Source organism: Blastomyces gilchristii, assembly GCF_000003855.2.
Source record: "Blastomyces gilchristii SLH14081 genomic scaffold supercont1.2, whole genome shotgun sequence".
In the NCBI taxonomy this organism is placed as follows: Eukaryota; Fungi; Ascomycota; class Eurotiomycetes; order Onygenales; family Ajellomycetaceae; genus Blastomyces; species Blastomyces gilchristii.
The window spans coordinates 1,482,651-1,508,570 of NW_003101681.1; the positions used below are offsets into that span (position 1 = coordinate 1,482,651).

At 45.7% G+C, this 25,920-nt stretch overlaps 10 protein-coding genes across 10 annotated transcripts; 7 read left to right on the top strand and 3 right to left on the bottom strand.

Moving 5' to 3' along the window:
* Positions 1–298: 298 nt before the first annotated feature.
* Positions 299–2,927, top strand: BDBG_01052 (uncharacterized protein; the record flags this gene model as incomplete). The annotated part of the gene is made up of 2 exons (XM_002628098.1): positions 299–2,581; positions 2,667–2,927. 2 exons carry the CDS (start codon positions 299–301, stop codon positions 2,925–2,927), a joined length of 2,544 nt encoding a protein of 847 aa, XP_002628144.1.
* Positions 2,928–3,131: 204 nt separating this feature from the next.
* Positions 3,132–6,274, top strand: BDBG_01053 (thioredoxin). Its single transcript, XM_002628099.2, has 2 exons — positions 3,132–5,292; positions 5,492–6,274. Exons 1-2 carry the CDS (start codon positions 4,925–4,927, stop codon positions 5,826–5,828), a joined length of 705 nt encoding a protein of 234 aa, XP_002628145.1. The 5' UTR covers positions 3,132–4,924; the 3' UTR covers positions 5,829–6,274.
* Positions 6,275–6,815: 541 nt separating this feature from the next.
* BDBG_01054 (uncharacterized protein) lies at positions 6,816–10,232 on the bottom strand. Its single transcript, XM_002628100.2, has 3 exons — positions 9,497–10,232; positions 8,960–9,375; positions 6,816–8,900 (listed from the first exon to the last, which is right to left on the bottom strand). Exons 1-3 carry the CDS (start codon positions 9,717–9,719, stop codon positions 7,830–7,832), a joined length of 1,710 nt encoding a protein of 569 aa, XP_002628146.1. The 5' UTR covers positions 9,720–10,232; the 3' UTR covers positions 6,816–7,829.
* Positions 10,233–10,520: 288 nt separating this feature from the next.
* On the top strand, positions 10,521–11,197 carry BDBG_16267 (uncharacterized protein). Its single transcript, XM_031724256.1, has one exon. The coding sequence runs from the start codon at positions 10,547–10,549 to the stop codon at positions 10,835–10,837; it is 291 nt and encodes a 96-aa protein (XP_031576216.1). The 5' UTR covers positions 10,521–10,546; the 3' UTR covers positions 10,838–11,197.
* Positions 11,198–12,503: 1,306 nt separating this feature from the next.
* BDBG_01055 (D-amino-acid oxidase) lies at positions 12,504–15,507 on the top strand. Its single transcript, XM_002628101.2, has 7 exons — positions 12,504–13,077; positions 13,185–13,322; positions 13,442–13,545; positions 13,682–13,785; positions 13,933–14,308; positions 14,446–15,406; positions 15,484–15,507. The coding sequence occupies exons 1-6, from the start codon at positions 13,049–13,051 to the stop codon at positions 14,826–14,828; spliced, it is 1,134 nt and encodes a 377-aa protein (XP_002628147.1). The 5' UTR covers positions 12,504–13,048; the 3' UTR covers positions 14,829–15,406; positions 15,484–15,507.
* BDBG_01056 (FAD dependent oxidoreductase) lies at positions 15,401–17,848 on the top strand. The gene is made up of 5 exons (XM_002628102.2): positions 15,401–15,926; positions 16,095–16,138; positions 16,222–16,559; positions 16,638–16,834; positions 16,892–17,848. Exons 1-5 carry the CDS (start codon positions 15,873–15,875, stop codon positions 17,687–17,689), a joined length of 1,431 nt encoding a protein of 476 aa, XP_002628148.2. The 5' UTR covers positions 15,401–15,872; the 3' UTR covers positions 17,690–17,848.
* A 109-nt stretch (positions 17,849–17,957) lies between these two features.
* Positions 17,958–20,724, top strand: BDBG_01057 (COPI-coated vesicle protein). Its single transcript, XM_002628103.2, has 5 exons — positions 17,958–18,466; positions 18,681–18,752; positions 19,003–19,046; positions 19,142–19,231; positions 19,322–20,724. The coding sequence occupies exons 1-5, from the start codon at positions 18,447–18,449 to the stop codon at positions 19,492–19,494; spliced, it is 399 nt and encodes a 132-aa protein (XP_002628149.1). The 5' UTR covers positions 17,958–18,446; the 3' UTR covers positions 19,495–20,724.
* A 1,307-nt stretch (positions 20,725–22,031) lies between these two features.
* On the top strand, positions 22,032–24,999 carry BDBG_16268 (uncharacterized protein). The gene is made up of 2 exons (XM_031724257.1): positions 22,032–22,517; positions 22,570–24,999. The coding sequence occupies exons 1-2, from the start codon at positions 22,122–22,124 to the stop codon at positions 23,764–23,766; spliced, it is 1,593 nt and encodes a 530-aa protein (XP_031576217.1). The 5' UTR covers positions 22,032–22,121; the 3' UTR covers positions 23,767–24,999.
* On the bottom strand, positions 24,182–24,418 carry BDBG_16269 (uncharacterized protein; the record flags this gene model as incomplete). Its single annotated transcript, XM_031724258.1, has 1 exon — positions 24,182–24,418. The coding sequence occupies one exon, from the start codon at positions 24,416–24,418 to the stop codon at positions 24,182–24,184; it is 237 nt and encodes a 78-aa protein (XP_031576218.1).
* On the bottom strand, positions 24,934–25,919 carry BDBG_16270 (uncharacterized protein; the record flags this gene model as incomplete). Its single annotated transcript, XM_031724259.1, has 2 exons — positions 24,934–25,326; positions 25,400–25,919. 2 exons carry the CDS (start codon positions 25,917–25,919, stop codon positions 25,139–25,141), a joined length of 708 nt encoding a protein of 235 aa, XP_031576219.1. The 3' UTR covers positions 24,934–25,138.
* Between the last annotated feature and the right edge of the window lies 1 nt (position 25,920).

Sequence of the window (25,920 nt, forward strand, 5' to 3'; positions counted from 1 at the left end):
TTTCAACGGTTCCAAGTCTCGCTTTGACCCCTGATAACGCGTTGTCTTATTTTATTATCCTAACTTAACCCTCTCCCACTCTCCCGCTCTCCCACTCTTCCACTCTTCCCACCCTGGGTACCCAACAATGCCCGAATGTACCCTCTCTGGGAATACCGTCGCGGTGTTGCCGCCATCCTTCATTCTGACCTCACACTGAACCTGGTGTAGTTGGTCCTCAAAAGACACACTCTGTGTGCCCCTTTGATTTATATTATCCGTTGTACTGTACTGTGTTCCGCGTTGAAAATCTATCGCCATGGCCATATGGCCCTTTGGCCGCCGTAGGAAGCGGCCCCGAAAGGCTGCGGATAACGAGGCTTTTTCGGGTTCTGCAGCACCTGCTGGCGGTGATGCTCTGGTACATGTACTCTCTCGTGGCTTTGGCGGCCATGGCTCCCATCAACATCAACCTAATTCCCATAGTTCCATCTCGGGCTCTGGAAAAGCTACCAGGAGAGGCAGCAAGCGGAGGAAACGAAATAATATCCCCCCTACAACAGCTTATGATCTACACCACCGTAACGACAACGACACTGTCCGTCTGACTGATTTACCTCCCGGTGCCATGTCCATCGCTTCCGCTCGCTTCCATCGTCAACCTGCTTCGGTTGATTCTTCTCTCTCGAGGAACTTTGCCTTATCGCCCTCCAACTATCACTACTCCCCAAGCACCGCCTCGCAGACGAGCCTTGGACAAGCTGCTCCAACACTACACGGTCGCCGGACCAGCACCGAAGCTACCATATTCAAACTGAAACCTTCAAAATGCAGACGGAATGATTATTCGAGGGAGTTGGAAATTAAAAATATGACCAGCCACGTGACTGTCCTACGACGACCTTCTATTGTGTCCCCTCCCATGCAGTGGTGGGAGTCCAACAAGCGAGGGACGAGAAACATAAAAACTGCTCATGGGCCGGTATCTTCCCAAGTCTCTCTACACGTTGATTCGGGTCGAAGCTCCCCCTTTGATATGGAGTCATGTGCATTCAAAATCAGCTCTTTCGCGGCTTTGACACCGCGGCCAATTCTGAGATATGCGGAACAACCGCGGTACGGACTGGAGACAAGGGGTCATTCTCGAGCATCCACAAAGAAAGACTGGAGACAGGTTATCCCGGCGGAAGATCTTACACGTATATCCCGCATCCACGATCTAGCAGATGATATGGATGCTAGTGCTTTGAAAGAGCTGATGGAAAGAGATCGCCGACGAAAGGAAATGAAGCGGCTAGCTGACCAACAGAAGCTTCAGAGAAAACTACAAAGAAGAGCAGACTTCCAGCGTGAACATGAACGACGCAATCCTCCAGTACCATCGCAACTTGCAACTTCAGGAGATGGCGTTGGGCTCCCTGCTAGTCGTGTACATGGTGCTACCGAAAAGATTGGTGTGACTCTTTCAAGCCGTATTGCAAATGCCGTGAAGGCCACTGCTTCTTCAGAGTCATGGCTACGAGACCCATCCAAGGAAAGTCTACACGATACACCCTCTCGTCCGAAGGACCAAACCTTGTCAAGGGTAAATGGAAGTTCTGCTGTATGTTGCTCGCCGCGAGGGCGTTCAAGTAACATCAGCCGCGATATTAGCATGTCGGGGATGAGTTGTCAGCATTCTATTGAGCTAAGCCACGGGGCCAAAGCCGCGGACAAACTAGGTGCTTCTCAGGCCCCAGAGACCGCACGAGGATCGGCAGGAGATATGCCTACACAGAATTCTGAACTCGAGAAGGGTCATTCCGATAGCGCTGGAAAGCTTTCAACCTCGTGGACTGCCTTCTTCCGACGGGGGGGTTCTCGATTTCGACGGCCAAATGCGGAGCGGACAAAGACACCATCAGAGTTTTCAATCCCATCCAGAGAATCGTTTCAAAGAATCAACCAGCAGCCAGCATCAGCGCAACCCATTCCGATTCCGGACCGAAGCTACTTGCGCCCCAAAATGCCTCCTCGATCCCAGTCCAAATTTACAGAACATTTTACCGAGCCAATTACTAAATTCCCACCTCCTCCCGGGCGCGATTTCCAATCGTCAAGCGACCCTCAGCTTTCGTCTGCCGCTGTTGGATTACCCATTGCGGGTATTACTGCTAATAATGAGCATTACAACGTGGACAGGGATTCTGCCGTTGTTACGTTTGAACAGTGTGACTGCAACCGTTCATCTGGGGCCGGCAGCCCAGAAACCAATGCTGAGAGCATCTTTCTCGCCCACTCACTCGCCTCTATAAACTCTGAGGGTTCGTGGCTTTCCGGGAGACCCTCCCGGCGCCTCTCTCAGCCCCCGAAGAATTCAAGCAGCGCGAATTCCACTAAAGAGATTCTAGACGAGTATGAAGAATACAAGTATAGGGTTGATAACGATTATGACCCTCAACCACCTATCCCTTTAGAGGAAGCCGTCAATGAGAACGAAACGCTTCATGCCAGCGTCGGAAAACGCGCTCTTCTCGTCCGCCCAGACCACCGGCAATTCTCCAACAAGGACAATATCATCGTCGACGACAACCACAAGCACCTTTACATGGAAACAGAAGGAGTTTGAGCAGACACTAACTCCCCTAGCCCAGATAGCCCGCTCGAAGCCGACCCGGAACTCGGTCGCGCGACTAGTGTGGATCTAGGGAGACAACATGCTCGCCACATTAGTTCCGGAAGTGCAAAGCTTTTGGAGATTCCACGGCGGCCGTCGGAGGCTAAGCGGCTTAGTGTTGATTCTGCAGGGAGTGGTGCGTTGCCCAAAGACGCGTAACGCTGTGGTTGGGTTGAGTGAGCAGTGGTGGAAGGAGAGAAGTGTGGGATGGAAGGAGCTGATGGTGGAGATGATTGATGACAACGACGAAGAAGCATTGAAGGAGGAGAAGAAGAAGATCTTCTCGAACTGAATTATCAGGCAAGCCCGCCCACATTCCTTTAGTTTTGGTTTTATATTTTTCCTTGGTGCGATATTTTTCGGAGAATGGATTATACACAATAGTGTTGTCACTAAAATGAAAAAAAAAAAAAAAAAAAAAAAAAAAAAAAAAGAATGGTGCGATATTTTTCGGAGAATGGATTATACACAATAGTGTGTCGTGGAATGGAAAAAAAAAAAAAAAAAAAAAAAAAAAAAAAAAAAAGAATGATAAAAAGAAAAAAGAATGATAAAAAGAAAATGAAAAGAAAATGGAAAAAAGGCAAGGAAAAGAAGAAACAAAAAGAACCTATGAAAAAAAGGCGAGGAGGAAAAAACTCAACTTGTCAACAATGCCAAGGTTAACAGCAGACTGACCACACTCATTTATTATTATTTCCTTGAATCTCTCATCTCTCAACCACTTTTTCTTTTGTTATCTCTTCACTTTCAACTCCATACACTATTTTGGGCTTTGTCATGATAATTCAGGTGGAGAATCACACTTTTTCATCTATTTATCTTTGCTTTTCATGAAATTTACAAATGATTCATCTTTCACATGAAAATGTCTTTTTGCTACACTTGCATCATTTATACATTATCACTTCTTCTATTAAGTCTGCATAATTAGGCTTTGTTTGACACTTTCTCTACAATTCTGTCTGTTTTCTGATTCTACTCTCAAGTATTTTGCTTTGATTATTGATTCTTCCTGTTCTCACCCTTGTCTCATTTTCACTCTGGTTCTTTTCTTCTGTGCGGATTTCACTACTATTCCCCATCCTGTTTTTTTTTTTTTTTTTTTTTTTTTTTTGGGGGGGGGAGGGGTTAAGTTCTTTCAGTGTGTGTCTTTCTTGATTTACTTCTTTCAGAAATTGGGGGAAAGGGAAATAGCCGTAGCAGTAGTGGCTTGTTATTTGGAATAGGGAAGGGATATTTGAATATTAGGGAAACTGAGAATGGAAATGGAAATGAAATGAATTTCAATGAGAGCAGTTTAGTTAAGTTACAGTTACATACATGTGTGAACAGGACATGTGAATATAATAAATGGATTAGATCTGAACTGGAAGAAAATGACTAGAATGAGCATTCCCTCTCAAGGATATTTGATTTACTTCATTGTTGTATTTATAATAAAAGAGTCTGTCTGCTCGAAGGCTCTTCATCACCATCAAATCATTAAGGTGTGGCGCACGCAAGTACAGTACAGTACGGTGCGTAATAACACCATACCCAGCCTGGCATGTATCTCCGATGTCACGCGCGGTTCGGTTCTGTTTACCACCAACCGCGACCTATTATTATTTATTTTTATTTTCAAGAATGTATTTTCTATTTTCTTCTCTTTTCCCTCTTGATCGAAGCTCAATCAATCAAATCAATTAAACAAAATCATCACTGTGATTTCAAATCGAAGAACCCGAGACAACTCCGGTATAAACAACGCCCCTGCTATTATAACTAACTACCTACCATTGTTATGATTACACACACACCTGCTACCGGCAACACCACGAACGCAGTTAACTAAAAGAATTGCGAAATCCTCTCTGTCTCTCTCTCCGTCCCCCGTTCGCATCGGTCGGCAGCACCCGAGATACTCCGGTTCCTCGCACTTCTCCGACATCCCGAATCATAAATATAAATACGGGGAAGCCAGTCGATTGATTTGGAATCATCCTGGCTCACAATTTGGAAAATTAAAAATAAAATATAATAAAATATAATAAAAATAATAAAAATAATAAAAATAATAAAATATATATAAAAAAGAAAGAAAGAAGAAAGAAAGAAAATACAAAATACAAAAAACAAAAATAAAAATAAAAAATAAAGAAAAAATAAAAATAAAAATAAAACTAAAAACCAAAAAAACCAAAAAACCAAAAAAACAAGAAGACAAGGGGGGCGGCTGTGAATCCAAAGATTAATAAAAATATTACAATTTCCATATAAGTGGTTAACCCAGCAAACAGCAACAGGATGCTCCCGAAGACGTCATCGCGGGCTCTCTTTCTGCACACAATTCAACATCATCAACCACGCCAACCCCTCTTCACCACTTCCACTTCCACTTCCACTTCCACTTCCACTTCCACTTCCACTTCCATTTCCACTTCCACCACTCTCACCACTCTCACCACCACCACCACCACCACCACTCCTCCTCCTTCCGCCCCACTACGCCTATATAACTCGCTCCGCCCCTTGTCGTTCTTCCTGCGCACGACATCTACCTCCATAGCATCAGCCTCTGCTTCCTCGCTGAGTACCAATCGCTCCTTCACCTCTTCCGCCCGTGCCAGCTTTAGACCTACCGCCGGCACCATGGTTGTTCATAATCTGAAAGAGTGAGTGTGGTTTTTATTTATTTATTTATTTATGGTTGTGGTTGTGGTTGTGGTTAATAGTTATCCACTCCCATCCCATCTCCATCTCCATCTCCATCTCCATCCCCATCCCATCATCCCATCATCCCATCCCAACCGAAAAAAAAAAAAAAAAAAAAAAAAAAAAAAAAGGAAATATACAACTAACCCCCCCAAACAGCCGCGCCTCCTTCGACTCCGCCGTCGCAACAACCACCCCCGCCAGCACCGCCAGCACCGGCCAGCCCCCCAAACCGCTAATCGTCGTCGACTGCTACGCCACCTGGTGCGGCCCCTGCAAAGCCATCGCCCCCAAACTCGTCGAGTTCTCCGACACATACCCAAACGTTGGCTTCTACAAGGTCGACGTCGACGAGTGCCCGGACATCGCGCAGGAGCTGGGCGTGCGCGCCATGCCGACCTTCATCTTCTTCAAGGACGGCCAGAAGGTCGATGAGGTGCTCGGGGCGATGCCCGCGGCGATTCTGGCGGCCATTAATAAGCATGTTTCGTCGTGAGTGTGTGAGTGTTTGGGGGTGGAGGGGAAAAAGGAGGGAGGTTGAATGGTATATTCTGGTTTTGGCTGCTTTTTGCCTTTTTTTTTTTTTTTTTTTTTTTTTTTTTTTTTTTTTTTTTTTTGTTTTTTTTGTATACTTAGTATGGAATGGTTTCCCGGTGAGGGATTGGGAATGGGAAATGTGGTAAATTACATATGATATAAAAAAAAAAACCGGAGACAGAAGAAAATAACAAGGATGTGATTTGATTTTAATATCTTGAATATGAATGATAGATATTTGTATTAATCAGAAAAGGGAAGAAATGAGTGAATCATATTTAAAACAGTGATCTCATATATACTATAACTACTGTGTTGTATCATATGAGTATTCTAGATTCACTCTTTTTAACTAAAGAATTACTGATGTGATTGAAGACTGAGATGAATCATCAAAAGAATGAAGAGCACTTGAAAAGTAAGTTATGACTTGAATTTTACACTTTCACTTTATTCTTTTCTTTCAATGTTCTCTACTTTCTGATGAAGATGATGATAAAGATGAATGGTTTGATTGATTGTTATTCTAATCTGATCAACAGCGCATTCTATATTAGTCACGTAGCTCCATATTATACAGCCAATGTATAAGAGTAAAACTCACCCCTCTTTACTTCATCTAATGACTGTGTAGAATGAAGGAAAAATGAGAAAAAGAAGAGAAAAGAAAGAAAAGAATATAATATCACTCTCTGAGTAGTTAGGTTTTACATTTACTATATCTCTATGAACTGCATCACACACCTGGAACAGACAGAGAGAGACAAAAAAAAAAAAAAAAGAAAAAAAAAAAATTGATGAGAAGTACCTAAATCACAAGCGAAACTAAACAAAACACAAAGAGGTACATGGAACAGCTTTCCCAAGACATGCATGCATTACCCTGAAAATGATGATGAAATGTACAGAAGATATGTATAGAGAAAAAAAAAAAAAAAAAATAGGGGGGGAGAAGGGGAATGTGATGATTGATGCAGTTTGACATGGTTTGAACAGGGACAGAAGGGGAATAAGAGGAAGAGACAGTAGGCAGAGGGTATTAAAAAAGAAAAGTGAAAACAAAACATGTTATAAGAGATTTAAACACCAGACTGGGGAACCAAACATGAACATAGCGATCATCAAAAAAAAAAAAAAAAAAAAAAGGAACAAAAAATGTATGGAAACAAAAAACCGCTCTCCACGTATGTGTATGGTCTGTTTATGATGGTGTATGGGTTTGTATCGGGGGGTGTAAGCGGGCGACGGAGATTTTGTGTATCCATCCGCCAAAAAAGGCAAAGAAAAGAAAAGAAAAGACACAATGCGACGCCAATGCGATGATGATGATGAGCTAGTAGTTCAAACAAATGAGTAAAATGGAAAGACATATAAAAAAAAGTGGAAACCTCGGAGCGTGGGAGTGTGTGTATGCATAAGAGGGATGGAGGGATACAAAAAGCGCAAGGAAAAAATTGAAAAAACTTCGTGGGACCATTATGCAGGAAAATAGAAATTATCACCCCAATGATGAAAACTCCGCGCTGAGAGATAAGATGGAATAGGATGAGATGGGAGGCAGGTGACGAGGCGGAAAGGGGCGATGGGGGATGGGATAGCGGAAAGTGGCAAGGGAAAGATGAAAGGGATATAACAAATCGTTCAATATAGCGCCGTCATTATGAAAGGTGGAGACGGTGGGAGGCGGGAGAGGGAGAAGATAAATGGAGTAGGTGGACTTGCGACATGGGAGGATAGGATAGGATAGGATAAAGGGAGCCACGGCGATAAATGCTTAAGCGGTAATGTATGATGGCACTGTGAGATGTGCCACGTGAAGGTAATATTCGGAGGTTGTTTATTGATGAAATTTCAAGCGGTCTTAGTTGTATGTATGTATGTAATGTATGTACGGATGGATGCTGGTATGTATGGATGTGTGTAGCGTTGTTATATGTAAAGTTGCTCGGGTCCGTAGGTCTCATTCGTCGTCGTCGTCGTCTTGATAGTCGCTGTCATTGTCATCGTCACCATCACTACTATCATCCTCATCATCATCCTCATCATCATATTCATCATCGGTATCATCGTCTTTAGGGTTCGTAGCCTCCGAGCCTTGACTGGCACTAGGCGATAAGGTCCCGTCACTACTTAGGTTGCCATCTCGATCATTATCATCCTTTTCGATCGATTTCACCACGGTGACGTTGGTCTGATTCTGCTTGATGTGGTGTTTTCCCACGACAGGTTCGGCACTCAGATTGCGTGTGCTTGTGCCAGTATGGCCGTGGAAATTAACACGCTCAGTGTTAACATCGTCATTTCGGGTTTTATCATTCTGGTGGTCGTCACTTCGATTGGGGTTGTTGCATTTTTCGAGCTCATTGTCATCATTGTCATTGTCATTCTTAACTCCAACTGCAAAGACCTCACCGAGATCCCCGAGGATATCAACTGTGACATCCTCCAGCATACGACGTTTTGGACACCTGCCACGGCAACGGCGGGTAGGGGGTAAGATAATGCCATCTTCGTCGTCTAGGTCGCTGTCGTTTGCGGACCGTTTGCTTCTCACGCTATGGCGAGAAGAGGAGCGCGAGGAAGAATCCCAGCCAACTCCGGAGGATGGACTCATTGTCGATGATTTGGAGTAGTAGCCGCTACTGCGAGCAGGAAAGGGAGGGTTTGTAGTTGTGTAAGGGATTGGTGATCTGGGTGAGGAGCGGCTCTCGTTCTCGACTGATTTGTTAAGAGTGACAGGGAGTTTGGGGTTACGCTCTTCAATCATGGTGGTGAATGGCCCGTCATCCTCTGCTGGGACTTCATCTCGTCCAATGAGGGCTATCATCCAGTGCATATCAGCTGGATTAATGGTGGGGGAACTTGGGAACTCTGTCGGAGCAATCTCCGACTTAATTTCTTCGTCAATCTTCGGATGTTTGCGTTGGGCTTCTCTGTAGATAATATCTGCCCCCCGAAGTCGAGCTGAGAGCTTTGGATGACCAAAATGGGGTCCATCGAGATTCCGTACTGAGGAATAGTGTTGGAACGCCTGGAGAAATGTCAGTAAACATGATATACCTGAAGCTGGGAATGTGGGCGTTGGCATACATGAAAAGCTAGATGTATAACCTCCCGGTTGGGATCTGCCTCAGCAAAGGAGCTTTGGAATCTCTGAACTCCGTCCTTTGAATATAGCAGCACATCCAGGCCATAGGCTTGGCAAAAGGCTTGGATTTCAGGGGCGCCACCCCAAGAATTCTTTTCCGCCATCTCGTCAAGCTGGAGTGTAAACTTAGTTGCTTGCCCTTCTGCAGTAGCAACTCTGTCTACATTGGCATAACCTAGGCGGGCAGCTTGAGCAGCGCTCCTTCTGGGAGCTCGACGCTCTCCGCCTACATCGGCGGTAAAGTGTACGAAGTAGTCGGCGTTGTCCCGCATATGTTGGACCAAACGTGCTCGGATTTTAATGTGGCTCTCGACATCTCCATACAACTGGTCTGAGAGGGAGTAGAAGAGGCAATTTCCTAAAGAGTAAATCCACATACATTAGCCATCTATCCGATGTTGTCTGGCTTATATATAGCTGGGATAACGGAACAAGAAGAACAAAAAAAAAAAAAAAAAAAAGTTAAAAGCAGAACTCACCATCGCCCAAGACGGGCATAGCATACAGCTTGAAGTAATCAAGACATTCCAACTTGAGACTGTCCTTGGTAGGCATCCCGGCCATAGCCATCTCTATATGCTTTTTCATGGCCCTGTCTTCAGGAGAACGCTTCCTGGTACTTGCGGGACCAGCCGAGGCGGATTTGCTTCGTGCCATAATCGGGACGACTCTGGGGTTTGAGGGTGGTTTAAGGTAAGCCATGGTTGCAATATATTGGTTTTTAGGTTCTTCATCTGGTAGTGGTTCTGTCTTCAAGTTTCTGTGATTTTGTGCCCGTTTGCGGGGGGATCGGGCAGGCGGGGCGATTGGAGTGAAGCGGAGAGATATGTATCAAGAAGAAGTGAAGTATTTCGGAGGATCAAAGTGGCTGGTGGGGGGTAGAGATATAGACAAGAGTAGGAATAGTGGAGATAAGTGAATAATGAGTTTTCATATATGTAGAGCTGAGTGTGGTGGTTGGGTTGTTGGCAACGCAGATAAAGACTCGTGAATAATATAGGTGATGGTGGAAGCGGAAGCTTTAGTAGTTCCTTAACGAGATCGGGGGTGTCAAGTTACAGTCCCACCACCGCTTCAAAACCCGCAGATAAAGACCACGGGAGTTCAATGGAGGCAGAAGAGCAACAAATCAAGGGCAATAGAGATTTATAGCGAGTTAGAGCGAGATCAGTGGTGCAGTTGTCGAGTGAAAGGTGGTGGTGATAGATATGTAGCTATGGAGTTAGTCCTCGCTTCTCTCTATCTAAAGCCGCGACATCATCGCCGGCCGTGGGCTCGGGGCGCCAAGATGCTAAGTCACGTGAATTTCTCCTATTTTTATGACGTCAATCCAGGCACAATCCAGAGTTTGCTCTGCACACTTTAAATCAACACGCGCTGGCCTATGAAGCTTCGGAGTACCGAACCTTAACGTCGAGACTTGAAACCTTGCTGAAAACCATATATACTGCGGCAGTTCCAAGTTCGTCGGGAAAAGATGCATTCAACGCTCTTAACGCTGTTGTAGAACGATATATGACGGGGCAAAAATGCCCTGCGTTTCCCATTTTCTAACCATGCCCAACTTAAACATGAAAGTATCACCTGAACTAACTCACAAGACGCTGCCAGTACTGAAACTACTCTGGATAAGGATGGCGATTACTGCAAATGCTATCTACGGCGGATCCCTCGGATTGGCAAAGCTCGTGCACAGAGACAATTTCAACATGATGCACGAGAAAGGCACTCTTGCCTCTTGCCGCTCGCTTCAAGCTTTCATCTCCATGCGCCCTAAAACTGCGTTGCAACGGATACGGCATTTCAACCACCCCGCCTAGTAGAGTTTGCCCGCTGGATCTAGAATGTCTCAAGAAGCTGAAATCATTCGCCTGCTTCAGGAAGAAGGTAGGCTTCGGGAAGAAGGCAGGAAATGCATGAAGATATTGAGCATTATTTTAGGCCTGCAAACTACCATACAGATATACAGATCAAACCGGCCGGCCAGCTATTAAATTTTTGAGTTTGTAACGGTGCGCAAGGAGCCAACCGTCTTATGGTCTTTTTTGGCCCAGTAGTTAGGAGCCCGGAGCCTGACAGGCTCTAAGCCATGACAGAGTTTCTTGATACCTGCCATACCTGTCTCTTTCTGGTCCCACCGTTGGCGAGCTCAACGCTTCTCATCAAAAGCACCTGGCAAACTTCACTCAAGATAAAGTTTTGTGGGTGGTTGAGTTCTGCTGAGGAACAAGAGAAAACCTAGAATGAGCCCCATGAGGGTTTGATCATTCGCAGCGAAAAGGCTATGTATTCATCTAGCACAGATTTGTATGTTGTTCGTTTTCTCCGTACCATCTAGCTCCAAGAAGCTAAACTCGTGGAACAAAAGAGTGGCAATACATTGCTTATGAGGTGATAACCATAGATCTTGACTCTCAAAGGGCTATTGTGAAAGTTCATACACCATGACTTCTTCATGTAGCTCCATCACATCCGTGCTTCACAAGTCTGAAAAGTTTAGTGACATCCTCTCTTCAAGAGAGCTGTGCCAGGCAAATTCTGATGACAAGGTTATATTCAGTGCTGCTGCTCCGTAGCATAGACTCTGGCTGTGGCCAACGTAATCAAAACTGGACATTGGTGAGAGTTGAAGCCTTGATACCTATGTGAAATTTTCGTGGCAAATGTTGAACCTCATCAAGAGAAAGCGAACTATGCCATGCGTCGTTGACACTTTAACTCAAGCATCGGCATATCGCAGCCTCAGCAGAAGAAAATCATCAAAGAAGCAATGACTCGAATGATTCCCATCTCTTTTGTCTGCCTTACTTCAAGAGTTTGATTCGAGTTTTGCCCGAGATATCCTTCTCAAACAGCCCTTCTGTTGAAGAACAGTCTCATCTAACATAACTTCCCGTGAGTTTCGCCCGGGCCCGTTCAAGCTAGCATTCGGCCTCTGAAGGCCCCTTTAGGCTATTCATTAGCTTGTGTGCCCAAAGCTTGATAAGCCCATCCATGTCGATTAGTGACCGCTTCAAAGGATGATTGGGTTTGATAGAATGAATGTCTGGCTTCCCCTTGCCGGAGGGATCTGATAGCTCACTAGGAGTTAGGACGAACAGCCTCCCGTCATCATGCATCTGAAATGCAGGTAATTGCCCCGCTCCCCTTTCGTTTGTTCGACAGGGAGCTATTTTCACCGGAGGGTGAAGGGCCATGTGATTTTTATGCTATTGAACAGTACAAATGGGGTTCCACGACCAATTCTGGTGGTCCAAGGAGTAAAAGAATGTCCAAGAGTAAAAACATGCATTCCCCATATATACTATAAGAGGAAATGAGCTTGCTAAAGCTTTCGAATCTGTCTCGTCAGTGCACATTAGCACCCGATAGGGCGAAATTGGGGCCGGGTTAGGGTTGGTTAAGGGGTGGGCCTGAGAAGTACTGGTATGAAGGAACATGACACCTTCTTCAAGAGAAGTAAGTGGATGTATGAAATATGACCAGCGAAGGTCGAATATTTTCAATCTAGATAGAAATGTAGCTATTGCGGTAGCTGTTATGTAGCTTCCTTGTGTGAGGAAGTGCCGAATTACGTAGCGTAGAGCGCAGGGAGTTAGTTACTGATTGTGCAGTTCGGCTCTGCTGTAGTTACTGTAACTACTTCGGATGAATACCAGGGGATATAGAATTAGCAACCAGACCGGCTCCATGGTTAAATAACCTATTCCTAGACTGGCAAGACCAGTAGCTTCAATATATCCTTGGACCCCTTTTTTTATTTTATTTTTGGAATTAATTCAAGAATTGCCGAGCGTTGCAGCGAATATGCGCGACCCCACTCGGTGCCAGTAGAACGGCCGAAACACGGCTCTCCGTAACAGCCCAGTCCACGCCATATCCGATATATTATTTTATTACTATTATTACATCGACTCTACGATTCTGTTCCTGTAACCTCCCATTGGCCTAAGGACAACTGAGCATTCACTTCCTCACAGTTTTCACCTAGCAGTACGTAGTGGTTAGTGTACGGTACATACAAGTGCGACATGGCATCACACAAGATCGTGGTGCTTGGGTTAGTTGTTTGAACACGCCCTTCCATCTTCCCCCCGAAACGCACGCCCTGATTACAACCGCTGACCTATCTGTTCTGCTTTTTTTTTATTTATATCCTCCATCCAGGGCTGGCGTGACGGGTCTTACTACCGCCCTCTTGCTCTCCCGAGATGCCTCCAATCAGATCACCGTTGCCGCAAAACATATGCCGGGGGATTATGATATCGAGTACTGTTCTCCATGGGCTGGCGCAAACTACCTCCCGTACGTTTTATATATTTTTTATGCTTTTTGGCCTGTTTTCCATTCAATGTCGTGTCCAATGAGAACCACTTCTTGATTTATTTTCGTTAATTGATATATATATATATCTCTCTATATAGGGTCGGGCTGCCCGGTACTACCCATGCCGAATGGGAGAAGAATACATGGCCTGTTTTGGCGGATTTGGCGAAAAATGACCCGAGTGCCGGCATTCATTTCCAACGTGGGTTTTCATTTTTATTTTTTATTTTAGAATTCCTCTTGTAGAGAATGATTGTTTGTTGTTTGGCGACTGGGTAGGTTGTTATTTTCTTTCTGCTCACAGAAACTAACTCTTTAGAAATAACGGGTCGATGTAGGGACGGTAATAAACACTCGTGATAAGGACGCAAAGTCCACTACCGGCCAGTGGTTCTCTGAACTGTCAAGATCAAACCCGTGGTTCAAAGACGTCGTCCCGGATGTATGTACTAGCCAGTTCCTTTTTCTTTCTGACCAGGTTACCCTCGTAAATCCCCTTTGTGTGAAATCCTTGGAAAGCCTGCGGTTGTACATGTACATACATTTACATGTATATTGACAGGAAGAATAATACTGAACTATATAATAGTTCTATCTCCTCCCTAAGGAAGAACTAGGCCCCGGCGTCGACTACGCTACCTCATTCACCTCTGTCTGCATCAACACGGGCGTCTACCTCCCTTGGCTGGTCTCCCAATGCCTCAAGAATGGCGTCGTGTTCAAGCGCGCTGTCTTCAAGCATATCGCCGATGCGGCATCCGTGCACCACTCGGGCAAGAAGGCGGATCTTGTCGTGAACTGCACAGGCCTCGCGTCGCGGAACCTGGGCGGGGTTGAGGATATGAAGTTACTGCCCGCCCGCGGCCAGATTGTTGTTGTCAGGAATGACCCGGGGATCATGACGTCGATTTCGGGGTCGGATGATGGTGATGATGAGGTTTGTTATATTATGAAGAGGGCTGCTGGTTAGTGGATTCCTTTCCTTCCCCCCCCCTTGTTTTTTCTTTCTTAATCTGGGATTCTTCCCCTTCTTTTATCTTTTCCTGAACTATATATATCTACATCTACGTACCCTTGACTTACCTGCGTTTTCTTCTTACAGGCGGCGGCACAATCCTCGGCGGCACCTATCAAAAGGGCAACTGGGAATCCCAACCAGACCCATCCACAGCCGTGCGCATCATGAAGAGATGCGTGGAGCTCTGCCCGGACCTTGTTGGTAAAGACGAAAACGGCAAGGATCGCGGTATCGAAGGATTAGATATCATCCGGCACGGCGTTGGTTTGCGGCCGTTGCGGGACGGAGGGGTGAGGATGGAGACGGAAACGATTGGGGGTGTTACTGTTGTCCATAACTATGGGCATGGTGGGTTTGGGTATCAGGCTTCCTGGGGTTGTTCGGCGGCAGCGGTAGAGATGGTTAGGGAGGCGTTGGGGAAGAAGGGGATGGGGATGGGGATGGGGATGGGGAGGGCGAAGTTGTAGGGTTTATTTATTGTGTTTGAGTTGGGTGAATGTGTTTTTTGGATGATATATACTTGCTTTCTCGCTCTGTTACCCGTTCTTCTTGGGATATATTTTATAGATGTGAAGGCAACGGCATCTACTACTCTGTTTTCTTGTACTATACTAGGTTGTCATTTCGCACCCACTCACAGCCCATATTCGTGGACCTCGTAGGTGGAGGATGAGCAGTTTCAGCAAAATATGACAAGGGAGCGAAAATTGGTAGTGATAGAAACAAAGAATCTGATACATTGAGTCAGATCCAGGCAAATATAACGCCTAGGCAATTGGGTGTCAAGTAGCCATTCTTTTGTTGAGCAGCGAGAGCCTGAAGTCGAGGCTCCCACCCGTTTGGCTTGGCCCCTTGGTGCAAAACAACCTCGTTCCTTCAAACCTCGAGACATGAGAGACGTTCAAAACTGCTTCTACCTTCAACTTAATTATTACTCCGTATACTTATGCGATAACAAAGCTGTGCTAGAAAGGCTCTACGGGTGCCCAGAGCTCGGGGTAAATGCCGGTTGAGGCTAGTCCCCGCATACTAAATAGTTACCACAGTGCGCTCTTCATCCTAAGTCCTAAGTTACCTCTTCATCCTGAATTACCATCGGCTCACCAACGATCTCAATGAAAGCCGAATGGTAGCATTATTATATCATGCGCCAAACGCCCTTTAGGAACTTTTCCTCGGCTCGTTGCGTTGAGCCTATAAGCCCGCTGAGTGTTAGCATCCGAGCTCGAGCTGGCTGATACCATTGTTCCCGAATCAGCCCATACATAGTTTTACTCTACAGATGAAGATGTGTGAAAATCAGCACTAAGCTTCCTGCAATGAGAGGTTACGGGTTTTTCGGCGCGCGCTACTGCCTATGTGAGGGACAGTTCAAGCTAAATCCCCTGAGCCTGCAGCCGCTGGCCATTGGGCGGCGGATTTAATTGCGCTTTTCATCCTAGCTCTACGGCCCTATACTAGAGACAATAGGGGTAGGATATGCTCCGTTTAATAGGTGGTTGTTATATATTATGGTAAAGCTGCAACGCTGGGAAAGGAAATATGGGCGTTGGTGGTCCTTTTATGTTCGTTTTCCTGGATCTTTTCTATTTATTACTGTGTTCAATGCCCCTTTCAATTGAACGATGATACACATTCTCTCCCTTGCCGCGGTACTGGCATACTATGCCAGTACCTCAATCGCACTCTCTACGTGTGAGAAGCTTTCGCTAATATCAAATGTCGAGATCAAGAAGAAATTGACGATACCGTATGCAGAAGAACAACGGGAATACTGGTATGGTTGACGTGAACCTGGCTGTTCGATGCTCCACATGTATTTGTACTCTACGACTTAACAACCAATCTAATTGTTCCCAGGTCGGCAGAGTGCGGGAGACTCAAACCTTCGTGCATACTGGTGCCTGAATCGCCAGAGGAGCTATCGATGATTGTGAAAACGCTCGGGGAGAATAATGAGACCTTTGCTGTAAAGAGTGGCGGCCACAACCCTAATCGCCACTTCTCGAGCGTTGTTGGCGGCCCTCTTATTAGCCTGAAAGGTTTCAACGAGATCAACTACGATGAAGCGTCGGGTACGGTGAGAGTTGGTGCTGGTAACCGCTGGACTGATGTTGTCAAGGTCCTTGAACCCAATGGTGTAACTGCCGTCGGAGGTCGTGTCGGACATGTCGGCGTGGGTGGGTATATTTTGGGAGGTAGGTATTTTCATATCTTAGTGTGTTTGAACGCAGAATTTGAGTGAATTTCGAAACTGAGGCTATTTACTTATTTAGGCGGATTGAGCTACCTGAGCACGCAAACTGGTTGGACTATGAACACTGTCGTTGAGTTCGATGTTGTTCTCGCAAACGGTGAAATTGTCAAGGCAACAAGCTCTGAGAATGTTGACCTTTTCAACGTCCTCCGTGGTGGTGGAAATGCATACGGAATTGTCACGACATATACCCTAAAAGCACATAAAATTGGAAAAGTAAGTTGAAGTTGCCGTATAAAAAGGTTTTCGGTAACTAACAGAAACCGCATATAGGTTTGGGGTGGGAACCTGATAATCGGTGTTGATAAGACAAATGAAGTCCTGGCTGCCGTGCGAGATTTCACAGAGTACTATCCAGATGACAAGGCTGCCATAATTGCTACCCACAACATCGGTGTCGCAGATCTGTTGGATGTCTGGTTGATACTACTCTTCTACGATGGCGAGACTCCCCCTCCCGGAACATTCGACAACTTCACCGACATTGGTCCAACCCTCAACACGGCCAAAACCCAAAAATATTCAGCTTTAGTGAGTGCCCAAGACGAACTTGTCATCAACGGCAAGATAGTCGACATGGCAGTCGAACACTCTCCACTCCCTTGCGCCGCCAACCCGGAAATCATGCAGTCCATCAACAACCACTTTGAAACTGTCACAAAGAAGAATAAACTAGTCCCCGGTCTAATGGGCACTTTATCCCTACAACCAATCCCTAAGCGTCTGGCCCGCCATGCCAAGGAGAATGGAGGCGACCTACTCGATCTCGACGACTCTGTCGATAGGCTGTTGATAGAGCTTAACTATTCGTATACTTGCCCATCATATGTGCCTCAGATCGAGCGTGCGCTGAAGGCTGTCACGGACGCTGTCCGCAAGGATACCCTAGATCGGATTAGAGAGGGGACGCTGCCCGATGCGTATCTGCCCCTTTTTATGAATGATGCAAACCATGCGCAGGATTATTTTGGTCGGCTGCGGCCTGAGACGTTGGAGTATGCGAAGAGGATAAGGGACATATATGATCCCCAAGGCTTATTCCGTGATCGGACGGGAGGGTTCAAGATGTGAATGAGGGTCGTAAATATTCGTGCCGTGGATCCCCCTGCCGTCGAGGATTCCTTTTTCGATTTTCGTAAATATAGATATGTGTCTCTTTTGAAAGCATGCAAATCCAAGCTTAAAAATGTAGTTTTATAAAATATATTATTCACATAATTACTATCCCAGTTTGATCAAACAAAAATCCCCTATTATCTATCCCCATGATCCCGCGCCAAGAACAAGCGCCAAGGCGCGATGCCCTTAGCCTGTTTTGATCCCCAACAACATCCGTATGGGATCTCTGGGAACATGCTGTTATTTTTTACTCCTCAACTCCGGCGCATTAGTTATTATTGCAGTTGTCAACCGATATTGTAACGGGGTCCTCATACCGTCATCGCCTTTGCTCTCCTTACGACATTCGGCTCCCTTATAAGTTACTCCTTACCGTGCGCGCCACATAGTTACAGAAACCCAAAAGCAAACACCCAAGCTCCGCTCTCCTTCTCCAGCCACATATTACGTACGTTTCGAATGAAAGTGATGATTTAAACTTTGTCGCTGCTACCTACGCCAGCCGCAGAAACAGCTCGACAGCTTCTTAGGCTGTGACATTTCGGTAAAACCTTTTTCTTGAATAAAAGCTTTTGCGCCGGGACCGCTTCCTCTACCTCCGTCCGCGCCTGAAAAGGAAGAAGCCATCGCGAAAGGGGACAAAAAGCGCAAACGCCGGAGCTCTTCTTTATATTATTAGGGAATTTTGATTGATTGATACGAAGAAAGGATGGACTTCTCCAATATCTTGTATGTGATATTTCCCGTCTTTAATTGCCTTCAATTTTCCACCTCCGATTCCGGGGATGCGGATTCTGTGGAGAAAATTAAAAGAAAACTTATCCCCTGTTGCGCTGTTATATTTCCGCAATCTCTACGTAGGGGTGACCGTCGCGGAAATAAGACGCGTAATGAGAACTTGGACAAATTTCACTGACGGTTCTTTCTACTTCATTTGTTACAGCCGCTTGATCAACCTGGGCATCGGGGCCATCATGGTCCTGGGTGGCGTCAGCCAGTTCTTCCCACCAAGCATGTAAGTACGAGCTACTTCTTTCCTCCCAATCCCTATCACTTATCCCAGGACGAATGATTGGAAATGAATTCCCATTTCTCGCAATTGGTACTTTTGCGCGTTGTGGATCTGGGATTGAGAGGTGATGTTGTTTCGGAGAAGAGGAGGCAGTTGATATGCGAGCTTGCGGCTTCGCGGTCTATTGCGAATTGAGCACCGCAGAAAACGTTTGGCTAATGGAGATCCTGTCAAATTTTATTCGGTGATATAGAAGCAGCGTTGTCGTCGGTGTTTATGTGATTCTGTTCGGTTTGGGTGAGTTTCTCTTAGACCTTTTTATCTCTCCATGATTAAAACTTGGATTAAGCATCGCTGACGGCGGACCTCAACTCCACTTTCCACATATGTAGCCGTCGGTGCCCTTGAATTCGTCCCCCATCCCCCATCATATCTCTCGCGACATGCATCCTTCCTTTTCTCCTTCATTGGACGGGGTATCTGTAAGTTATTACTTCCAAAAAAATCTCGTAAAGTAACCGTTAGTATCCAAAGACACCACAATAATCTAACCCGGGTCAACTTTTTCTCAGTCTACATTTTCGTCGGCTGCATCCTTATCGAGGGGAAAGTCCTACGAATCATTGCCGGCACCATCGTTGGCGTCGTCGGCCTCGGATACGTTGCCTTGGAATTTGTGCCGTCGATAGAACCCCCACCTACCATGCGCGAGGCGGATAGCACGTGGGGATCTGAGCAGGTTTAAAGAACGACAACGCAATTCGATAATTTGAACATATACCAGGAAGGGCGGAGAAGAGAAGGGAAGGCCGGCATATCGAGGAGTGGATATGTACTTTTGAGTCATGGTGTATAGGGGTGGGTGATGGTGATATGTGTGTGAGAGGGGGAAGGCGATGGTTTTAATACTGATCGCTTGCTGGGCTAAGCTGCAGCTCCTTTTATTTTATTTTTTTCACTTAAAACTGCTTCCGCTCAGCTGGCCCCCAAGCGGTAATTTATATACATATATACGGAGTACACATCTATTTTGTTTGAAATCTGTTTACCTACTTTCTTCATTCCCATCCTCCTCTTTCCCTTCACCTTCGTTATTATGTTTTGCGAATATCTACGTTATTGACTTGAAATCCTTGCGAACAAACCCATTATCTATCTCGATGCCTATATTCTTCCTCTTCGTCTTCTACTACTTCTCACTTATATGCACGGGGCTTCCTGCGATTTATTCCTAGTATGAAAGGTTTATTTGTCCCTCTACGTTTCTCACCGCTTGATTTGAGCTTGGTCTGGTATCATTCATCCCCTTTCCTTTCTCGCTGTTTGGGCGGTTTCGCCCGGGCTGTGTCGCGTATAAAATGACAAAGTTCTATGGATGTACTTCTATTCTCAAGAAAGATTTTTGGTCCCCGACGGTAGCTCCAATCCCCTCCCCCGCCCTTCCACCGTGTATGCAGGCTGATGAGAGAAATATTAGAGCCTGATCGTCCTCTTGCTTCCTGGGCTTTGGCGTCGTCGCAACACAACACACACAGAGTTCTACGGCTAACGCAGTCCTTATCTCGGTTACCTACCATCATCGGGCTTGCTGTTCTGCTCTGCGAGAAAAAAAAAAAAAAATTCCAGGCAGCGACGTTTCTCCACTGACATAAGTTAATCGCTGAATGCTTGTGTTGGCCGGCTGCGGCCGTTGTCGTGGCGATCTCAGAACAAGAGCCAAGGATTGGATGGCTACATGGCCTTAGCTTCTTCCAGAACATAATGTGGAAGGTGGTTGATCACTATATTAAGCTCTTTGTAAATAGCTCTATTAATACAATCTTCAACTATTCTACAGATTATAATTTGAATGACATGTTTTGCTTTTTAAAATATTGTATTAATATTTTGATAAGAGTAGTTCATCTTTTTCAGAAAGACTTTTACGAGACATAGTCGGCTTAACAGTATCACAAAAATTGACACTAGTTTCTGAATGGACATGCTGATATTGAAAGCATGATCTCAAAGGAATATGATGAAATGGAAATAACTTTGTTGCTGATGACAAGTTGTGGAAATGAGTCTTGGAGTCACTGAACCAGGCCGGTCTTGTGTGATGTTGAGCTATTGCCTTTCTCAAATATACTCAGCATTGATGTTCTCAGCCTGCCCAGTTACATCATCTTTTACCTGGCAGTTTCACTTGTTGGTAATTCGATAATTTGAACTTTTTATAGGACAAACATACAATATGAAGTTGGGTGCTGGATGTCTCATTATCAATTGTACTGGTACGCCACTGGCTCTCTCAGGTTGCCAGATCAGCTCAGTAGATAAATAGATAGAGACAACAAAGCATACCACCCCTGCGACAGAAGTATACTTTATTTCCAGCCAGATAGTACGCCTTTTTCCATGAATCTGCGGGAGGTGTGGGGAGTTGGTGGTTGTGGCCTCCTTTTTGGCATTTTTAACGTACACTTTGAGCCAGAGTAGTTGCTCTTACGAGAGAGCGCTCAAAATAGCCTAAGCAAGTAATTATGTATGGTGAACTGCCTCAGCAGAGCATTAGAAGCCAATATGCATTTTTCCTGTAGATGTCAGGAGTTTCTCTCTCCGTCGAGTCGTTTTAAAAGAAGATGGGGCATATCTGGCACTAGGTAATCCGCCCGAAGGTTCCATGTGACGATGACTCTGCGCCAAGCTGTTACCCAAGCGTTGCGACGCCCTCCCATCTCAATCGCGCTCGTCTTTTACGTGGTGCTCAATCCTGACTCGATCTTGGTTCGCTGCGCATAATAAGTTTCATGCAGCATGCGCTGTTGCCTGGCACCTTGGCAATATGCCTTGATAATGCTGAGCAAATCAAGTTCGCTCTCCGTCCCTGTATCAAGGGGACATGGGTACTTGCACTGCACACCTGCTGGCAGTGTTTTCGTTCACCTTGTCGGGCGCTTGGCTGCTTGCTTTTAACCACTAGATCATTAGCGAGGTCAAGTTTTCTGTATACACCCACTAGATGGCTACACACACTTCCCCCTCCTCCCGGGCTTTGCTCTGTTGTTGGTCAGCGAGAGTGGGATGGATTTACGTAAACGTTCTGATATATCCCGTTAAATGCGGAAGTGTGAAGGGTGAGAAGAAGTTAACGGAGACAAGGATAATAATATTAATGGCATATTGAGTGGACAGGCGACCACTCCAGTCCGCATTGCTAATTTTAGTCACAACCCACCGCCGTGCTAAAAAAAAGTATGCTGTATCACGTGATTGCCATAGTATAGCACCTTATTCGGCACTCAACAATAATCTCCGGATAAGCACCTGAAATGCATTCTGGGATCCTGCACAAAAGTTAATTATAAGAACCTCTGCCCCCTTCTGACCTCGATGCATACTCGCAAGTTAAAAGAGCCAAAAATTTATGATTATGACCATATGCCTAGTTCAGTGGCGTCCAACCCGTCTCTCAAGCATCAGTATCCTAAGCCCCATCCATCCGACAGGTCACAATATCGGAAAAGGAAGAAGCTCGACGCACCGGCACCAGCATATTGGGATAACCTGTCAAAGATTTGGTTGACCAAAGATGCGTTAGAGGAGTTGGATCGAAGAAACAGCTGCCTGAAACCACCCCAGAACCATCATCATCCTCTCACTCAACAATTTCACACTGAGCTGTTTCAGTTTGCTCCAGCCTTTCTCCGTGATTGTGCACCTGCTTGTTCAAAGCAGATAAAAAGGGTTTCCAGATTGGGAGGACCCGACCTAACTGACCTTAGAAATGTATGTAACTACAAATCCATGCAAATACACCATTGCTGATAATATTGCCCAGTATTCTAAACAGGAAATCTTCCTTGAAAAAGCAATGAGCTCAAGGTCCCGGGGTAGAAAGCGACGCGCAGGTTCTCCTAGTGCAGATATGAAGAGTACCACCAAGTCCACAAGCACCACACCCTATAATCGTAACTTCCAGCAGAATTTAATTGATCATGGTGTTTACCCTGATGGATATGAATATCCAGATGGTCGAATACCAGCAATGCCAAAAAACTGGGAGGAGATCAATAAAACACTAGCTCAACCCCGACCCTCCCTTTCCCCATCAAACTTCTCTGATGAACATTTCCGGAAATTCAAACGAGCAGATACACATGCATCTAAAGAACAACCAGTCACAACATCAGTGATTCCTATCATTGAAGGTGACATTGATGATCCCAAATGCGCTGGAGGGGGATACTCACTTGGAAATCTTGCCCCCTTAACTGATGGCACACTGGCTCAGGCCAAGCCAGATCACTTCTACGGTGCGCGTCCTGAACAGCTCAATCGCCAGATCCGCAATGAACTCTGCAATTATATCATCCCATCAACACAGGATGATCTTCCGATGGTACCAAATTTCTTTTTGGAAGCAAAAGGGCCTGATGGATCCTTGGCTGTAGCTACACGGCAAGCCTGTTATGATGGCGCTCTAGGAGCTCGTGGCATGCACACTCTCCAGTCATACCAACAAGATAGATCAATTTACGACAACAATGCTTACACTCTTACATCAACTTATCATGGCGGTCAACTCAAGCTATACACAACTCATCTCACTGAGCCCGAAGGCCTAGGCCGTCACCCTGAGTATATTATGACCCAGCTCAAAGGCTGGTCAATGACCAGTGACCCAGAAACCTTTCAACATGGAGCATCTGCATACCGAAATGCTCGGGACTGGGCAAAGAAAAAGAGGGATGAATTTATTAGGGCAGCAAATGAAACGCACGCAAAGGCCCAATCTCAGCTTCATTCAACCTCTCAGTGCCAGACAGCTTCCGAGGCAGCTCTCACCTTGGACACCTCTGATCTATCGACATTGTCCGACCAAACAGAGTATCAAGACACGCAATGGAGCTTCGCAAATACAACTGAAGAAGGAGGAGAGTCTCAGATTCTTAGTAGACATGCCAAGAAGCCGAGAGTTGGCTCCATTGTTGAAGGTAATACAGCGGGTAATAAGACTACTAGATGCCCGAACTGATGATAAATAGGGCTCGTCATGCACACGGGGAAGCCATAACCTGCACCAGGGCAGCTTCCCTTGGGTTGATCATAGTCACGAGAATACCATAATAATGATCGGAGTTTCTTTGCATAACTCTGGAACTTCTCACCGGGGTGTGGGCCTTTTTAAATCCACATAAATATAATACAATATGTTCTATATTCGTACAGCTTTTTCCCTTCCAATATTCCTATCACATATTTTTAATTTTTACAACTAAGCTACATAGCAAGCGTGGAAAGACCCGAATGTTTAGGTCTAGAATCCAGTAACAGCAACTCGTACTGAATTACACATCAACCAGCAATGACAATTGGGTTTCAGAAAAGTCACTTTGTCTTCCGGGTCAGCAATAAAGCCCACTGGACATGGAAATAATCCTTACCGGCACTCAAATGTTACATGCTACCTCCCGATTTTCTTTCGCAGAGGCCTGCAGATCGGCATCATATTGTTCTTTACTCTGTGTTTCTATTGTCTCGAGTATCGCGGACATTTGCCCAAGTATTTCAATCATTTTGAGCACCTGCCTATGGATCTCCATGATTTCGTCTTGCTGAGATATATTGTCGCCGCCCTTGATGTCCGAGGAGGTTGACAAAAGTCTTCGCATGCCATGGGTTGGCATTCGGCATGGAGGGGAATGTTTTAAAACATCCTACTGCAAGTGAGAAGAGCGACGGGGTTTCTGTTGAGATACGAATTTCCAGTTGATGATTTATTGCGGTTTAAGAATATAGACAATGGATATCCAGAATCGGGGAGGTTTTTATATTCTCCAGGGCTAGACAAAATAGACGAACTGAAATGGTTCAAAGAAAAACCAAAGTGAGAGACAAAGAAAAGGGAGGGAAGAGAAAACAAATAAAGACACAAACAAAGGAACACACACAAAGAAAATACCATACCATGGGTGTAGGCCAGGTAGACCTTTGATGGGAATGTGATAGGCAATATCAATAGGGCTCCTGGGCTGGAATGAAATATGAGAAGCGAAATAAGATCAAATGAAGGGAAAAGAAGCAAACAAGAAAACAATCAAGACAGGCATAGTAAATTGATATTGACACATACACAGACAAAGATCCTAACCAATCGGCTTTACAATCCTACGTCCACCCCCACTGTGCGATCTGCCATTGACTTGTCCCCTCGCGCGCGGATCCCGGGATCCACTACTCCGTACCTTTTCAACCAGCCACCACTACTCCCTACTCCATGGAGAGACATTGGCGTGGGACACGCCAGAAGTGGTCACTTCATTCATGGTAAATGGAGATTTCTGTAAGTAGAGGGTACGTGCATCGCTGTGGCAGTTTCTTTGTAGCAGCTGTTGGGATATTCTCGCTCAAAGGCATCCATGTTTTCTCAGCCTCAACTTTGACTTCAACTTGCGAGTTGGCAGCGGGGTGCGAAGCTTCAGCTTGGTGGAGTACTGCACCTGCAGAGTCGCCTTGGATCTGCCTGGGAAGTGCTTGGTGATCTCATCCCATGGCTCACCTCCCTCCTTGAGTTCTTTCAGCAGCGCGTCGTCCTCTGACGTAAATGGTACATACACATATACCGGTCATGACAGACGGCCGCCCTTCTCAGCCGGGGCTTGACATACTGTTTGCATTTGCTGACAGGAGCCGGCCGGTCTCCTTGTGACAGAATGTTATAGTGTAGCACACTTTGGACCCAGCCACATAGCTTGAAAGAAAACCGGAGACCGGTATGCTGTCGCCTGATTGATTCATCACTGCATCATCTAGTGGGACAGTGGACACACTGGAGGAATCACTGACTGGGTTTTTATCATACTTCATTGTCGGATTCCATTTCCCTGGCTTATTGTTTACCACAGCAGTCGGAGAGGGATCTCCTGTGCAAGTGTCAGAAGTGACAACAGACCTGGATGACTGCCATGTCCAGAGTTTTCGCCGCTTGCGCGGCTGCCTAGTGACATGGTCATAATCATCACTTTCCTGATACACCTCATCATCACTGCCGCTGCTGCAGTTGCCGGAGTTATTGAAGTCACTGTTGTCACTGAGGTTGCTGGGATTGCTTCTGTCACCTCGACCCTCCCTCTCCCGGAGAACATCTGGCAGGGAAGGAATCTCAACATGAATATCTGTGCATCGCATG

Excerpts from the sequence above, each read along its gene's own strand:
- BDBG_01053 (XM_002628099.2), top strand. The coding sequence starts at position 4,925 with ATGCTCCCGAAGACGTCATCGCGGGCTCTCTTTCTGCACACAATTCAA. Across the intron at positions 5,293-5,491 it reads GTTGTTCATAATCTGAAAGA|CCGCGCCTCCTTCGACTCCG; the intron begins GTGAGTGTGGTT and ends CCCCCCAAACAG.
- BDBG_01054 (XM_002628100.2), bottom strand. The coding sequence starts at position 9,719 with ATGGCTTACCTTAAACCACCCTCAAACCCCAGAGTCGTCCCGATTATG. Across the intron at positions 9,376-9,496 it reads TATGCCCGTCTTGGGCGATG|GAAATTGCCTCTTCTACTCC; the intron begins GTGAGTTCTGCT and ends TTTACTCTTTAG. Across the intron at positions 8,901-8,959 it reads TTATACATCTAGCTTTTCAT|GCGTTCCAACACTATTCCTC; the intron begins GTATGCCAACGC and ends ACATTTCTCCAG.
- BDBG_16267 (XM_031724256.1), top strand. The coding sequence starts at position 10,547 with ATGCCCTGCGTTTCCCATTTTCTAACCATGCCCAACTTAAACATGAAA.
- BDBG_01055 (XM_002628101.2), top strand. The coding sequence starts at position 13,049 with ATGGCATCACACAAGATCGTGGTGCTTGG. Across the intron at positions 13,078-13,184 it reads CACAAGATCGTGGTGCTTGG|GGCTGGCGTGACGGGTCTTA; the intron begins GTTAGTTGTTTG and ends TCCTCCATCCAG. Across the intron at positions 14,309-14,445 it reads TATTATGAAGAGGGCTGCTG|GCGGCGGCACAATCCTCGGC; the intron begins GTTAGTGGATTC and ends TTCTTCTTACAG.
- BDBG_01056 (XM_002628102.2), top strand. The coding sequence starts at position 15,873 with ATGGTAAAGCTGCAACGCTGGGAAAGGAAATATGGGCGTTGGTGGTCC. Across the intron at positions 15,927-16,094 it reads GGCGTTGGTGGTCCTTTTAT|AAGAAATTGACGATACCGTA; the intron begins GTTCGTTTTCCT and ends GTCGAGATCAAG. Across the intron at positions 16,835-16,891 it reads AAGCACATAAAATTGGAAAA|GTTTGGGGTGGGAACCTGAT; the intron begins GTAAGTTGAAGT and ends AACCGCATATAG.
- BDBG_01057 (XM_002628103.2), top strand. The coding sequence starts at position 18,447 with ATGGACTTCTCCAATATCTT. Across the intron at positions 18,467-18,680 it reads ATGGACTTCTCCAATATCTT|CCGCTTGATCAACCTGGGCA; the intron begins GTATGTGATATT and ends CATTTGTTACAG. Across the intron at positions 19,047-19,141 it reads TGTGATTCTGTTCGGTTTGG|CCGTCGGTGCCCTTGAATTC; the intron begins GTGAGTTTCTCT and ends CCACATATGTAG.
- BDBG_16268 (XM_031724257.1), top strand. The coding sequence starts at position 22,122 with ATGCATACTCGCAAGTTAAAAGAGCCAAAAATTTATGATTATGACCAT. Across the intron at positions 22,518-22,569 it reads ACCTAACTGACCTTAGAAAT|TATTCTAAACAGGAAATCTT; the intron begins GTATGTAACTAC and ends AATATTGCCCAG.